Source organism: Coregonus lavaretus (genome assembly GCF_964263955.1).
Source record: "Coregonus lavaretus genome assembly, contig: HAP1_SCAFFOLD_731, whole genome shotgun sequence".
In the NCBI taxonomy this organism is placed as follows: domain Eukaryota; kingdom Metazoa; phylum Chordata; class Actinopteri; order Salmoniformes; family Salmonidae; genus Coregonus; species Coregonus lavaretus.
Genome location: NW_028156703.1, coordinates 37,383 through 52,500, shown reverse-complemented (window position 1 = coordinate 52,500; position 15,118 = coordinate 37,383). Strand labels below are relative to the sequence as shown.

Below are 15,118 nucleotides of genomic sequence, written 5' to 3'. Positions count from 1 at the left end.
ATGAATTATAGTCCACATAATAATTCACATTTCCTGTTGCTGCAGGATTATTTTCCTGCTGTAGCAAACTGGTCAAATGAAGATCCTACATCTGTATGTATAAGCCTTCTCTGTCTTTACCATTATATATTAATGGAGATTGGTATATTAAGAATGGTTTATTCAGACAGTACTTTTTTATTTTGTGATTGATTGATTGATTGATTAATTGATTCTCCCTATGGTTCCAGAGTACTGTATGGAGCACTGGAAGGAAGATTGGTTCTTCGGGTACCAGTGTCTGAACGGTTCAAACCCCAGAATGATCCAGCGCTGCAAGGAGCTTCCGGGAAACTTCCCTGTCTCTGGAGACATGGTGCAGGGTTCGCTGACCCCCAGGACCACCCTGGAGAAGGAACTCAAGGTGGGGCCCCTCTGTCTCTCTGTCTGTGTCCCAAATGGCACCCTATACTAACCCTAACTCTAATCCTAGCTTCATGTCCATATCCTGGTTCAAGCCTTAACCCTAGCCTCAACCCTAACTCTACCCTCAACCCTAACTCTACCCTCAACCCTAACTCTACCCTCAAACCTAACCCTAGCCTCAACCATAACCCTATTCTCAACCCTAACCCTAGCCTCAACCGTAACCCTAGCCTCAACCATAACCCTATTCCAGGGACGGCTTGTTCAATAGGGCGATATGGGCGACGCACTGCCAAACGGGAAAAGGAAGGGATTTTTTTTCTAATCAATTATAAAAAAAACAAAAAACAAAAAAAGTATATATTTTTTAAATAAATTTATAAAAAATTATATCACGGCAACAGCAGTTATCAGTGTTCACGTCTGATCTGACAGCCACTAAATGTCAAATCAGGCTAAAGTCGTGCTTCAAATGGCCCCGCCCGTTTTTTGGGCGATTTCAGTCAGGTTGAAAATCGCCCAGAAGTCTCTCATAGCCTGTCATGTAAAATCTATTTTTTTTCACATTTCAAAGCTTTCAATACATTCTCTATGGGTGTCTGTGGGCTTGCACTTACGCGCTTTCGTCATACATAACGTAACCACGAATGAACGTAACTAAGAAAAGACCAGGTAGCAGCCTCAATCAATTCACTACTACTATCAAAATGGCTAGGCTTCAGTCCAACTCGATTGTGTCTTTGAAAGAAGTTCCTTTTTGTCGGCGAACAAATTAAGATAAATTGGCAACGAAACAATTAGGACCTCCCAGACCAAATTTAATAATTCAACAGGTTTCTACTAAAGGCGGAAAGTCCTACACCCGAGGATTTTCCAAAAATTGGTACGAACGAAAAAAGACATTGCCACTCACTCAACTGGATGACGAGGGATACAGGCTAGCTGTCCGCCGCCACAACGATGAGGTTAGTGTTGATAATCACAAGTTTACTGGATGTGGATATGGTGTAATAAAGGCAGTTTATTCAGAGGTAAATATATCTGGAATCGCGTTCACGGACCCGTTCGTCAAACTATAAGCTATAAATTAAGCCCCATTACTTACCATATCAGATAAGAGAAATTGCTGCAGCTACATATATTTTACATCCTGGCCCTACATAGTTCACTATTTGCATCACTTACCAAAATATTAGCGTTTGCTAGCGAAGAGATTTGTTGTGGCAAATGAACTTGGGCTGGGAATTGCCAGGAACCTCACGATAAGATATATGCATCAGCATTGCGAGTCTCATGATTCTATACGTATTGCGATTCGATACTGTGATTTTATTGCGCACCATATGTCTGTTGCAGAGGGATCAGAAAGCCATGAGAACGAGTTTTGATCAGTCATGGAAATAAAAGTGCTGAAAACTAATTGGCTCCCAATGTGAAAAGATTGAGAACAAGCTATGAAGGAACAATAATGGTGTTTTGGTGCAGGTACAGCCAACTAGCGCTAAAATATTGCGATATTGTCAATACAGTATATCGTAAAGTATCACTATGTAACTTGATTTATTTCACCCCAATCCCTCAAATTAACGGTAAATAACTGAATTGTTTGCCCCACATTTAGCTAAGATGATTAGCTAGCCAGCTAAAATGTTTTATTTAGTTAGCAGTCGCATCTACAATAGTTTACTGTCAATAACATGTCTCCAAAAATGACGTGGTGTCTCCAATTGTGTTGACATTTTACAATTGCAATGCGCATCCATGAGTATCCACTTTCTGTAGCTCAGCTGGTAGAGCATGGTGCTTGTAACGCCAAGGTAGTGGGTTCGATCCCCGGGACCACCCATACACAAAAATGTATGCACGCATGACTGTAAGTCGCTTTGGATAAAAGCGTCTGCTAAATGGCATATTATTATTATTATTATTATTATTATTATCTGAAGAGAGCCCCGAAACATTGTGTGCAGACATTTTATGCAATAAATGAAGTAGGTTCAATCTAGTAGTTCTGATCTTCTGATTGGTCCTGATGAGTTGGGCGAGGTCACCTCCAGGCTACTGTCACTGTTGCATTGGCTTTGAGTCGGGTTCTCTGTCTTCAAATGTTCAGCCTAAGAGAGGGGATTTTTGTGTGTGTGTGTGTGTGTGTTTAACAGTGATGATGTGTGTGTGTGTGTGTGTGTTTAACAGTGATGATGTGTGTGTGTGTGTGTGTGTTTGTGTGTGTGTGTGTCCTCAGAGCAAGAACTCGTGAGTTGGAAGAACTGAGAGGCCTATGGCGTGGGTGTTGTCCTTGGCCACCTGCTGACAAGGCTGACAAGATAGGACCCTTTTGTCCATTGTTATTGGATAGGAACAGAACTTATAACCAGCTCCTGACCTAAATAGATCTTAGCACAACATTTTACTCAACATATCATATTCCATATTCACTATAACAAATATATTTACTACGACATTAGCAAGAACCGCCACATCCTCAGCCGGCTAATCCAGTGTGTGAAGTTTTGCGGAGTGTTTGAGTTAGCTTTGCGAGGCAAAGATGAAACTGAGGGCTCCACCAACCCTGGTAAGCCAACACTTTTGAGATCAGTCAATAAATGCTTCTGGTATTGACTTATATGCTGCCCCTGTCTTCATGTTGTTGCTGGACATATCTTTTTTTTAAATGTGTGTAGGTCACCTAAATCATCAGAAAAATTGCCCCTCCTGAGAATTTTTTCAGGAGCCGCCACTGCCCTATTCTCAACCCTAACCCCAACCCTAACCCTAGCCTCAACCATAACCCTAGACTCAACCATAACCCTACCCTCAACCCTAACCCTAGTCTCAACCCTAACCCTAGCCTCAACCGCCTCTACATATTTTCTGCTCTCTCTAGGCGGGTAACATCTACTTGGTAGACTATGCCATCATGGATGGTGTTCCTACCAACGTAATCAGAGGGAAACAACAGTACATCGCTGCTCCTCTCTGTCTGCTGTATGAACACCCAGACCAGGGACTCATACCCATCGCCATACAGGTAGGGCTGGACACACACACACAAACACAAACACACACACACTGAGTATACAAAACATTATAAATAATAATAATATGCCATTTAGCAGACACTTTTATCCAAAGCGACTTACAGTCATGCGTGCATACATTTTTGTGTATGGGTGGTCCCGGGGATCGAACCCACTATCTTGGCGTTACAAGCGCCGTGCTCTACCAGCTGAGCTACAGAGGACCTTTTTGCCCTCAGCACAGACTCAATTCGTTGTGAGCATGCTCCCAACGAGGATAGTAAACCCCTAAACACAGACACGTTATCTTCTCCCTCCTCTTCCCCAGCTAGGGCAGACTCCTGGCTTGGAGTCTCCCATCTTCCTGCCCAAAGACCCGCCCCTGGCCTGGCTATTGGCCAAGATCTGGGTGCGTCACTCAGAGTTCCAGGTGTTCCAGCTCCTGTCCCACCTGTTGAGAACTCACCTGGTGGTGGAGGTGTTCTGTGTGGCTACGCTACGACAGCTACCTGCAGTCCATCCAGTCTATAAGGTAGGGAGCTGTGTGTGTGGGTTGGAGTGGAGTGTGCTGCTGTCTAACCCCTCTCTCCGTCTCTACTGTGGCTCCTGGGGGGTTGGAGTGGTGTGTGCTGCTGTCTAACCCCTCTCTCCGTCTCTACTGTGGCTCCTGGGGGGTTGGAGTGGAGTGTGCTGCTGTCTAACCCCTCTCTCCGTCTCTACTGTGGCTCCTGGGGGGTTGGAGTGGTGTGTGCTGCTGTCTAACCCCTCTCTCCGTCTCTACTGTGGCTCCTGGGGGGTTGGAGTGGTGTGTGCTGCTGTCTAACCCCTCTCTCCGTCTCTACTGTGGCTCCTGGGGGGTTGGAGTGGTGTGTGCTGCTGTCTAACCCCTCTCTCCGTCTCTACTGTGGCTCCTGGGGGGTTGGAGTGGTGTGTGCTGCTGTCTAACCCCTCTCTCCGTCTCTACTGTGGCTCCTGGGGGGTTGGAGTGGTGTGTGCTGCTGTCTAACCCCTCTCTCCGTCTCTACTGTGGCTCCTGGGGGGTTGGAGTGGTGTGTGCTGCTGCCTAACCCCTCTCTCCGTCTCTACTGTGGCTCCTGGGGGGTTGGAGTGGAGTGTGCTGCTGCCTAACCCCTCTCTCCGTCTCTACTGTGGCTCCTGGGGGGTTGGAGTGGTGTGTGCTGCTGCCTAACCCCTCTCTCCGTCTCTACTGTGGCTCCTGGGGGGTTGGAGTGGAGTGTGCTGCTGCCTAACCCCTCTCTCCGTCTCTACTGTGGCTCCTGGGGGGTTGGAGTGGAGTGTGCTGCTGCCTAACCCCTCTCTCCGTCTCTACTGTGGCTCCTGGGGGGTTGGAGTGGAGTGTGCTGCTGTCTAACCCCTCTCTCCGTCTCTACTGTAGCTCCTGGCTCCTCACCTGCGCTACACTCTGGAGATCAACTGCAGGGGGCGCACTCAGCTCCTCTCAGCCGACGGCATCTTCAAAAGGGTATGTCAGCCTTACCATTCTATTCCTTGTTTACATTTTACCGGACGCTTACAGTAGTGAGTGCATACATTTTCGTACTGGTCCCCCATGGGAATCAAACCCACAACCCTGGAGTTGCAAGCGCCATGCTCTACCAACTGAGCCACACAGGACCCCAGTGTCTTGAGGGCCCAACTGACCCTATATTGTTGTAAATAATAATAATAATAATATGCCATTTAGCAGACGCTTTTATCCAAAGCGACTTACAGTCATTGTATTGATGCAGCAACAAAGAAACAGTTTTTGAATGTGGTCAAAAACATAGAATAGTTTTGGAATAGACAAGAGTATGTAGTTTGTATACTTTATGATGATGAAGTTCTCTTCCTCCAGGTGGTGTCTACAGGAGGGGAAGGCCTTCTGGTCCTAGCCCAGAATGAGTACAAGGTCCTGACCTACCGCTCTCTCCAGCCCTACTGGGACTTCCAACAGCGTGGAGCCACCAAGCTCAGAAAATACTTCTACCGAGAGTACAGCCTGATGCTGTGGGACGCCATACACAGGTATAATACCCATGGTCACTTCTTTATGACCACAGAGACATGGTTTATAAGGTTGCAGTAGGAAAGCAAGGAGGGGACGTGGTCTTCAGGCCTGAAATCTGGATATGTAAAGATACACATCGGGAAAATAAGCTATTTAACTATTTTTCTCTTTTATTTCCTTGAATTAGCCTTTTCCCTTTTATTCTCCCTCTTTATTTCTACCTCACTGTTTGTTTCCCTTTTTCTGATCTCCCTCCCTCTCTCTTTCTCCCCCCCCCCTCCTCAATTCAATTCAATTTCAATTTAAGGGCTTTATTGGCATGGGAAACGTATGTTAACATTGCCAAAGCAAGTGAAGTAGATAATAAACAAAAGCGAAATAAACAATACAAATTAACTGTAAACTTTACCTCTCTCGCTCCCTCCATCCCCCTCCCTCTCTCTCTCACTCTCCCTCCCTCCCCCTCTCTCTCCCTCCCTCCCTCCCCCTCTCTCTCCCTACCTACCTCTCTACCCAGTTTTGTCTCAGGGATTGTGTCATTGTACTACCATAATGACAGGGATGTAACAGAGGATACTGAGCTGCAGGCCTGGATAAAGGACATCGCTGAGGAGGGCTTCGTTGATGTGCCCAAATTTGGTCAGTCATCCACCACTACCCCCACCTCCTCAGACTCAGGACTCAATTCAACCCGTAAGCGTGGAAGATCTGCATTGTAGCGCGGTTGACATTTAAAGGCAACGTTACCGTGTTTGTGGAGACTGCATTCTCGGTAAACGCTGCAATATGTCGCACAATCCGAAATTACCTTTAAATGTCAACCGTGCTGCAACGCAGATCTTCCACGCTACAGATTGACCCTTAGTTGATCATGATGATTTAGTACTGGGTAATACTGACTAATGTTTTCTTCTCTTCCTCAGGTCTGTCCAGGGAACTACACAACAAAACAGAACTGGTCACATTGCTGAGTGTAGCCATCTTCACAAGCTCAGCACAGCATGCAGCCACCAACAATGGACAGGTACTGTACACACAGTCTTGTACAGCTAACCTTGTGGGGACACACAATTCAGTCCCATTCAAAATCATATTTTCCCTAACCCTAAACCTAACCCTAACCTGTACTCTTACCTTAACCCTAACCTTAACGCTAACCCTTACCCTAAACCTAACCCTAGCTCCTAACCCTAAAACTAACCCTAGCTCCTAACCCTAACCCTTAACGTAATTCTAACACTAATTCTAACCTTAACCCTAAACCACCTAGAATTAGCATTTGACCTCGTGGGGACTAACAAAATGTTCCCAGTTGGTAAAATTTTTGTTCATGAACTATTCTTGTGGGGACTTCGGTCCCCACAAGAATAGTTAAACACGTCCACACCCCCCCCCCCCCCCCCCCCCCCCATTAACTTACTCATCTCTCTCTAACATAGTTTGACTGGTGTGCGTGGGTCCCCAACACCCCGTGTACAATGCGTCACCCTCCCCCGACCGACAAGGACTCTGTTACCATGGAGTTGATCATGGACACCCTCCCAGACGTCAGCCAAACATGTTTGGAGATGGCGATCACATGGCACCTGGGTCGACCACAACCGGACGCAGTAAGTTAAAACAACAGTGGGTCACATTTATAGCATGAAATGGGATGAAACTGAATGCAACGCTCATCTCCCACCTCCTTTCATGTTTGTTTCCCACCTTTGGTTATAAACATAGATGGGTAAACTCTGATCTCCGGGCGCAGTGAAAAAAAAGAACACTCCCTATACTTTCAATTATAAAATAAAACCAGAGAGATTCATATAGCTAAATGTAAATATTTCCAGCTAGGATTCTTCCCTTCTCCATTTTGTCTTTTCTCTCTAGTCTCGGAATTCCCAGACGTAGGGCAACAGCACATTGGTACATCTGTAGATAGGCCCAAACTGACCCTATACGCTCTCTTTCTTTCTCTCCCTCCTTCTCCTCCTCTCTCCCTCCTTCAGGTCCCATTGGGTCAGTACCGGGAGCAGTACTTCACAGAGCCCCAGGCCCAGGAGGTGATTGACAGGTTCAGACAGGAACTGAAGGAGATAGAGGAACACATCCTGACCCAGAACGAGGGACTAGAGCTGCCCTATCTTTTCCTCCTGCCCAGCCGCATCGAGAACAGCATCACTATATAATATACTGAACAAAAATAAAATTGCAACAATTTCAAAGATTTTACTGAGTTACAGTTCATATAAGGAAATCAGTCAATTGAAATAAATTAATTAGGCCCTAATCTATGGATTTCACATGAGTGTGAATACAGATTTGCATTTAGTCACAGATACCTTTTTAAAAAAGTAGGGGCGTGGATCAGAAAACCAGTCAGTATCTGGTGTGACCACCATTTGCCTCATGCAGCGCAACACATCTCCTTCGCATAAGGTTGATCAGGTTCGATTGTGGCCTGTGGAATGTTGTCCCACTCCTTTTCAATGGCTGTGCAAAGTTGCTGGATATTGGCGGGAACTGGAACACTCTGTTGTACATGTTGATCCAGAGCATCCCAAACATGCTAAATCGGTGACATGTCTGGTGAGTATGCAGGCCTGGGCCATTTTCAGCTTCCAGGAATTGTGTAAAGATCCTTGCGACATGGGGCAGTGCATTATGATGCTGAAACATGAGGTGATGGTGGCAGATGAATGGCATGAAAATGGGCCTCAGGATCTCGTCACGGTATCTCTGTGCATTCAAATTGCCATCGATAAAATGCAATTGTGTTGGTTGTCCGTAGCTTATGTCTGCCCATACCATAACCTGTTTACAACGTTGACATCAGCAAACCACTCGCCCACATGACACCATACACGTGGTCTGCGGTTGTGAGGCCGGTTGGACGTACTGCCATTGGAGGAGGATTATGGTAGAGAAATTAACATTAAATTCTCTGGCAACAGCTCTGGTGGACATTCCTGCAGTCAGCATGCCAATTTTACACTCCCTCAAAACTTGAGACATTTGTGGCATTGTGTTTTAGTGGCCTTTTATTGTCCCCAGCACAAGGTGCACCTGTTTAATGATCATGCTGTTTAATCAGCTTCTTGATATGCCACACCTGTCAGGTGGATGGATTATCTTGGCAAAGGAGAAATGGTCACTAACAGGGATGTAAACAAAAAAATGTGTGCGCATGGAACATTTCTGGGATCTTTTACTTCAGCTCATGAAACATGGGACTAACACTTTACATGTTGCGTTTATATTTTTGTTCTGTATAATAACATAGAACCAAAAGTTTACCTAGACTTGGAAGAGTTCTAATGTTGGATCGCCATAGCCACCTAGCTAACATAGCATCCCTCTCTGTTTGAGCCGGGTGTTTGAGTAGGCTAAACTAGCTAACTGCATTCACTAACTAAGTAAGTGAAAGTTAAGAAAATAAATACTACAAAATATAGCTCTCTCTCTCGCTCACTTGCTTCTCCTTCATTTAATTAATTTGCTCAAAACTGTTCAACTATTGTCTACTCACCACATTTTAAGCACTGCAGTGCTAGCTAGCTTATGCTTTCAGTACTAGATTCATTCTCTGATCCTTTGATTGGATGGACAACATGTCAGTTCATGCTGCAAGAGCACTGATAGGTTGGAGGACGACCTCCGGAAGTTTTCATAATTACTGTGTAAGTCTATGGAAGGGGGTGAGAACCACGAGTCTCCTAGGTTTTGTATTGAAGTAAATTTACCCTGAGGAGGAGGGAAGCTAGCTGTCCTCTGGCTACACCATGGTGCTACTCTACAGAGTGCTGCTGAGGCTACTGTAGACTTTTATTGCAAAACAGTGTGTTGTAATCAACTATTTATATTTTTCTGAAATTCACTGATGAGGATGGTTCTCCCCTTCCTCCTCTGAGGAGCCTTCACTGATACATACAGTGTAATAACATAGCCCATATATACATACTATATAGATTAAAACCAGGGATTGGAGCTGCTTTACCCAGCCGCATCGAGAACAGCATCACTGTAGAGCAGGGTTTCCCAAACTCGGTCCTACGGCCCCCCGTGTGCACGTTTTGGTTTATGCCCTTGGACTACACAGCTGATTCAAATAGTCGAAGCTTGAGGAGTTGCTTATTTGAATCAGCTGTGTAGCGCTAGGGCAAAAACAAAAACGTGCACCCAGGGAGGGCACCAGGACCGAGTTTGGGAAACCCTGCTATAGAGAACACAATCACTTGACGTATTGGGTCTTATCACCATGACCACAACAATGGACAATGGGTAACATCCCATTCCCAACAGTCTAAAGTGCCTTACCTCTTCCTACTGCCCAGCTGTATAGAGAAGAGCATGTAGACCTCTATGTGTAGTCTTATCCTCTCTTTTGACTTCAATGTGTGGGGCTCAAACAACACTGGTCGATACAAGGAGATATACTGTGATTATTACCTGTACCATTAATAATAATGTAATAAGATAATGTTCTGTAACTATGCTAATACACTTGGGTGATTTTCTTACCATGTTACTGTCTATCTAGGGACGGGCACTGTAAATTAGTGCAAGCTAACGTGTTATGGTGAAATGCATCGTAAATTGCTATGTGTCAATGTTATTGCATCTGTCCCTACTCAAATAAACTTTATTTTTAAACTACTCAACAATCAGGATTTATTACATGACAAACGTCAAAACGTTTTGAGATTTCCAAAACAAAGATCTGACTGTGAACAGTCCATGAGAAGGCAGAAAAAAACCAGCTTCTGTCCAATAAGGCACTAGATTAGAATAGAACATTCTGAGAAGCACTAGAACACACAAAGAACAGCTTCTGTCGCATAATAAAGGCACACTAGATTAGGAGAAAGTTCTAAAAACACACAGATCAAACTTCTGTGCAGCTTCTAAACAAGTTAAGGCTTCAAACAAATACAACTATCATTTGAGAAATTTCGAGAGATTTTTTACCTGAGGGGAAGACGGGCACAGTGAACTAACATAAAGCAGTTATTATTCCGAGTTCTGAAGACGCTAGCTAGGAAATAATAGAACTCTGGTGATTTGATTTCAGCAGATAAATAATAGCAAGGTGTTAGTGATTAACAAATATATTGATCATACACATACAGAGGCTGAATCCCAATTCTCCACACTTCTTCCAAAATGTGCACTTGTATACTCCCGCCCATGGATTTAAGAGTGCTGGAAACTCCCTCTAGCCAATTCATACATCAATCCCATGGTTTTAAATCCATGATGGCGACTGTACAAGTGCACACTTTGGGATAAGTGTGGAGAATCAGGACACAGACAGACAATAACAATGCTATCATCAGGGTTTGGGTCAATTCCATTTCAATTCCAGTCAATTCAGAAAGTAAACCAAATTCCAATCCAACATTTTCCTCATTGGAATTGGAATTTCAGGGTACTTCCTGAATTGTCTGGAATCGGCCCCAACCCTGGCTACCATTCATTCAGATTTAAAACAGAACATTTACGGAAAAAGCCACTCTTCTCCAGACAGTGTCAGGCGGTGGTGCTGCAGCCTGCAGTACCATGACCAGTCCAGCAGATGGTGTTAGTGCTGCAGTACCATGGCCAGTCCAGTAGGTGGTGCTAGCGCACCATGTACTCCTTGCGATGGTTGAGTTTAATCTGGCAGAAGGAGAGAGCGGCAACCAGCACGTAGATACCCGCTGCAATGAAACAGTTGTATCCAACCTGGTTATAGAGGTTGTAGATGTTGTGGGGAGGGTTTTGACTGTAATAGAGAGTGGGAGAAAGAGAGGGGGACAGAGGTCAAGGGGTGACAAAGAGTGGGAAGGGGACATGTGACACAAATTGGAAAAACGAAGACACTAAAAACGCTGGAGATGCACTGTTGAAGCCCTCTGCTCCACAAGGAGCTTAAAGTAATAAATCAAGGCAAGTAAGTCAAAACACTTAAAGGAAAATTCCACTCAAAAACGATATTTTGGTATTTGTTGTCCACTGTTGATACAGTCCCAAAATGTTTTGCATGTCAGCAGTCAAGTTTTTGAGATATTGAACTATCAAGAAGCAAAGTGTATCTTGCCCCATCAAATCAAATTTTATTGGCCACATGCGCCGAATACAACAGGTGTAGACATTACAGTGAAATGCTTACTTACAGCCCTTAAACAACAATGCATTTATTTTTTAAATAAAAAAGTAAAATAAAACAACAAAACAGTGTTGAGAAAAAAAAGAGCAGAAGTAAAATTAAATAACAGTAGGGAGGCTATATATACAGGGGGGTACCGGTGCAGAGTCAATGTGCGGGGGCACCGGCTAGTTGAGGTAGTTGAAGTAATATGTACATGTGGGTAGAGTTAAAGTGACAATGCATAAATAATTAACAGCGTAGCAGCAGCGTAAAAAGATGGGGTGGGGGTGGGGGGCAGTGCAAATAGTCTGGGTAGCCATGATTAGCTGTTCAGGAGTCTTATGGCTTGGGGGTAGAAGCTGTTGAGAAGTCTTTTGGACCTAGACTTGGCACTCCAGTACCGCTTGCCATGCGGTAGCAGAGAGAACAGTCTGACTAGGGTGGCTGGAGTCTTTGACCATTTTGAGGGCCTTCCTCTGACACCGCCTGGTATAGAGGTCCTGGATGGCAGGAAGCTTGGCCCCAGTGATGTATTGGGCCGTACGCACTACCCTCTGTAGTGCCTTGCGGTCGGAGGCTGAGCAGTTGCCATACCAGGCGGTGATGCAACTAGTCAGGATGCTCTCGATGGTGCAGCTGTATAATTTTTTGAGGATCTGAGGACCCATGCCAAATCTTTTCAGTCTCCTGAGCGGGAATAGGCTTTGTCGTGCCCTCTTCACGACTGTCTTGGTGTGTTTGGACCATGATAGTTTGTTGGTGATGTGGACACCAAGGAACTTGAAGCTCTCAACCTGTTCCACTACAGCCCCGTCGATGAGAATGGGGGCGTGCTCAGTCCTCTTTTTTTTCCTGTAGTCCACAATCATTTCCTTTGTCTTGGTCACGTTGATGGAGAGGTTGTTATCCTGGCACCACACGGCCAGGTCTCTGACCTCCTCCCTATAGGCTGTCTCATCGTTGTCGGTGATCAGGTCTACCACTGTTGTGTCGTCGGCAAACTTAATGATGGTGTTGGAATCGTGCCTGGCCATACAGTCATGGGTGAACAGGGAGTACAGGAGGGGACTGAGCACGCACCCCTGAGGGGCCCCCGTGTTGAGGATCAGTGTGGCAGATGTATTGTTACCTACCCTTACCACCTGGGGGCGGCCCGTCAGGAAGTCCAGGATTCAGTTGCAGAGGGAGGTGTTCAGTCCCAGGATCCTTAGCTTAGTGATGAGCTTTGAGGGCACTATGGTGTTGAATGCTGAGCTGTAGTCAATGAATAGCATTCTCACGTAGGTGTTTCTCTTGTCCAGGTGGGAAAGGGCAGTGTGGAGTGCAATAGAGATTGCATCATCTGTGGATCTGTTGGGGCGGTATGCAAATTGGAGTGGGTCTAGGGTTTCTGGGATAATGGTGTTGATGTGAGCCATGACCAGCCTTTCAAAGCACTTCATGGCTACAGACGTCAGTGTTATGGGTCGGTAGTCATTTAGGCAGGTTATCTTAGTGTCCTTGGGCACGGGGACTATGGTGGTCTGCTTGAAACATGTTGGTATTACAGACTCAGTTAGGGACATGTTGAAAATGTCAGTGAAGACACTTGCCAGTTGGTCAGCACATGCTCGGAGTACACATCCTGGTAATCCGTCTGGCCCTGCGGCCTTGTGAATGTTGACCTGCTTAAAAGTCTTACTCACATTGGCTACGGAGAGCGTGATCACATAGTCATCCGGAACAGCTGGTGCTCTCATGATTGCTGCAATACGCATCGCTGTGGCAAGTGACACTTCTTGAAAATAGTACATCTTGAAAACTTGACCGCTGACATTCAAAACATTTTGGCACTGTATCAACAGTGGACTAATAAAAAATACAAATAAAAACAAGATACTTTGAGTGGTATTTTCCTTTAAAAGAAACGACAGCATCCGGCCTCCTATGGTCAGTTTTGAGTTTCCTCCCCTAATCAATAAGGATAGGATTGAGGGAGAGAAAGCTGACCCCGAACCATCCTGTATATACACACTACTCTACTGTGTATCCTCCCCTATGTTACATTAGTGCCACGTTTGTGTGTCTCCTGAGTGTGTGACATTTCTGAAGCTATTCTTCCACTGTGAGTCACGTGTCCAGAGACTGACTGTGTATGCGTGTGTGTGTGGACTCACTCGTTGTGCATGTCTTCCTCTTTGAAAGGCACATCCTCTATCAGCACTGCAGAGTGGGTGGTGAAGAAAATACCCAACATTGCCTAAAGAGCAAGAGAGAGAGAGAGAGAGAGATGGGGTGAGAGAATGTGATTATTGGTAGGTAGCAAATGACTTAGTAGTAGTATGGCTTCCTTTGCTTGTATCAGCAGTGCAGTGCATAATACTCCAACGAATATGAATGTCATAAGAGGAACTTCTCAAACCTAAAGAGTTTATTTGACTACAAGAAACATAGTCAGTGGCTGTAGGAGAAGACTACAACAAACACCATCAGTCCCTGTCTGTCTATGTCTTAATGAGGCACCCCAAGAGATAGCTAGCTATACAATTCAGCTGTAATAAATTAGCTAGTAATGTTTCTGGGCTGGGGATCACACATTGGCATATGCGATGCAAAAAAACAACAACATTACCATACTCTCTTGGTTGTCTTATCAATAACCTATTATTTTAACAAGCACTGTACACATACAATGTACACATACTGATAATAAGCAACTAAAACCACTTTACTTCAAGTTACAAGTTATATTACCAGCATTATGACTCCCCAGATGCTGATGACAATACCGCAGGCGGCCAACTTGGGACCGCAAAATAAACACGAAACCATCGTTTAACAACTCAAATAACGACGTAAACTCAAAAAGACACTTATCACTACGGTAACTCTCGTAGTTCCCAACTTAAATAGCAGAAATAAGTCACTTGGGCAGCCGTTTGTCGTCTAACCAGTTGTTCTCAGGACCTCGAGCTCAGTGTGTCAGGTGACTTATGGAAACAGGAAAAAGGGAGATGTTCAAGAATCAAAAACGTTGCTAAATTTGACACCGATGATGTATATGGAAATATATGTATTTAACTAAGCATATTTTTTACAAGGAACAAATCAGTTCCACTTATTATTATTTTCCCGATGAGAAAACTACACAAACAGTTCCAGCGATATGGCCAAATGCTGAGGGTGTGTCCGTAAAGTCACTCTGGAGTCCCTGAATGCGCTCAGAGTGCACTCTGGGCGTTCGTAAATTCAGAGTGTTTTGCTCTTGGAGCGTTCAGAGCGCACATGGACGCTCTGTCCGAGGAGTAGGGTTGATCCGAGCGTTCTGACCTCACAAAGGAAGTCAGGCACCCAAGCTTACTGGCTAACGTTGGCTAACTACTTCCAGACACAAATGAGAGAACACCTCACTCCATTTTACTCGCCCTAGCAGAGCTGGTTAGGCTGTTTTCATGTTATCTAGAGTGTCGGTGACTGTAACTGTGCTGCTGGCAACAATTTAATAACGGTTTTTTTTTTTTTATGCCAACGTTGTCATATTCAACAGGTTCATAAATTCCTCAGTTATTCTGCCCTCTGGCAGACAGACGA

The 15,118-nt window shown here is 44.9% G+C and overlaps 1 protein-coding gene and 1 pseudogene across 2 annotated transcripts in view; one reads left to right on the top strand and one right to left on the bottom strand.

Annotated features, from left to right (window-relative positions):
• Nucleotides 1-10,074, top strand: part of LOC311126073 (polyunsaturated fatty acid 5-lipoxygenase-like) — an 18,837-nt pseudogene extending 8,763 nt beyond the window's left edge. The window contains exons 7-15 of the transcript in view: nt 231-403; nt 3,290-3,433; nt 3,751-3,954; nt 4,819-4,905; nt 5,281-5,450; nt 5,951-6,072; nt 6,357-6,457; nt 6,873-7,043; nt 7,428-10,074. The product of the transcript in view is annotated as a polyunsaturated fatty acid 5-lipoxygenase-like (transcript). The remainder of the gene's footprint in view (nt 1-230; nt 404-3,289; nt 3,434-3,750; nt 3,955-4,818; nt 4,906-5,280; nt 5,451-5,950; nt 6,073-6,356; nt 6,458-6,872; nt 7,044-7,427) is intronic.
• Nucleotides 10,073-14,737, bottom strand: LOC311126074 (ribonuclease kappa-A-like). The gene is made up of 3 exons (XM_084200101.1): nt 14,282-14,737; nt 13,705-13,787; nt 10,073-11,182 (listed from the first exon to the last, which is right to left on the bottom strand). Exons 1-3 carry the CDS (start codon nt 14,357-14,359, stop codon nt 11,038-11,040), a joined length of 306 nt encoding a protein of 101 aa, XP_084056227.1. The 5' UTR covers nt 14,360-14,737; the 3' UTR covers nt 10,073-11,037.
• Between the last annotated feature and the right edge of the window lie 381 nt (nt 14,738-15,118).

Excerpts from the sequence above, each read along its gene's own strand:
- LOC311126074 (XM_084200101.1), bottom strand. The coding sequence starts at position 14,359 with ATGGTTTCGTGTTTATTTTGCGGTCCCAAGTTGGCCGCCTGCGGTATT. Across the intron at positions 13,788-14,281 it reads TCTGGGGAGTCATAATGCTG|GCAATGTTGGGTATTTTCTT; the intron begins GTAATATAACTT and ends CTTGCTCTTTAG. Across the intron at positions 11,183-13,704 it reads GAGGAAGACATGCACAACGA|TCAAAACCCTCCCCACAACA; the intron begins GTGAGTCCACAC and ends TCTCTATTACAG.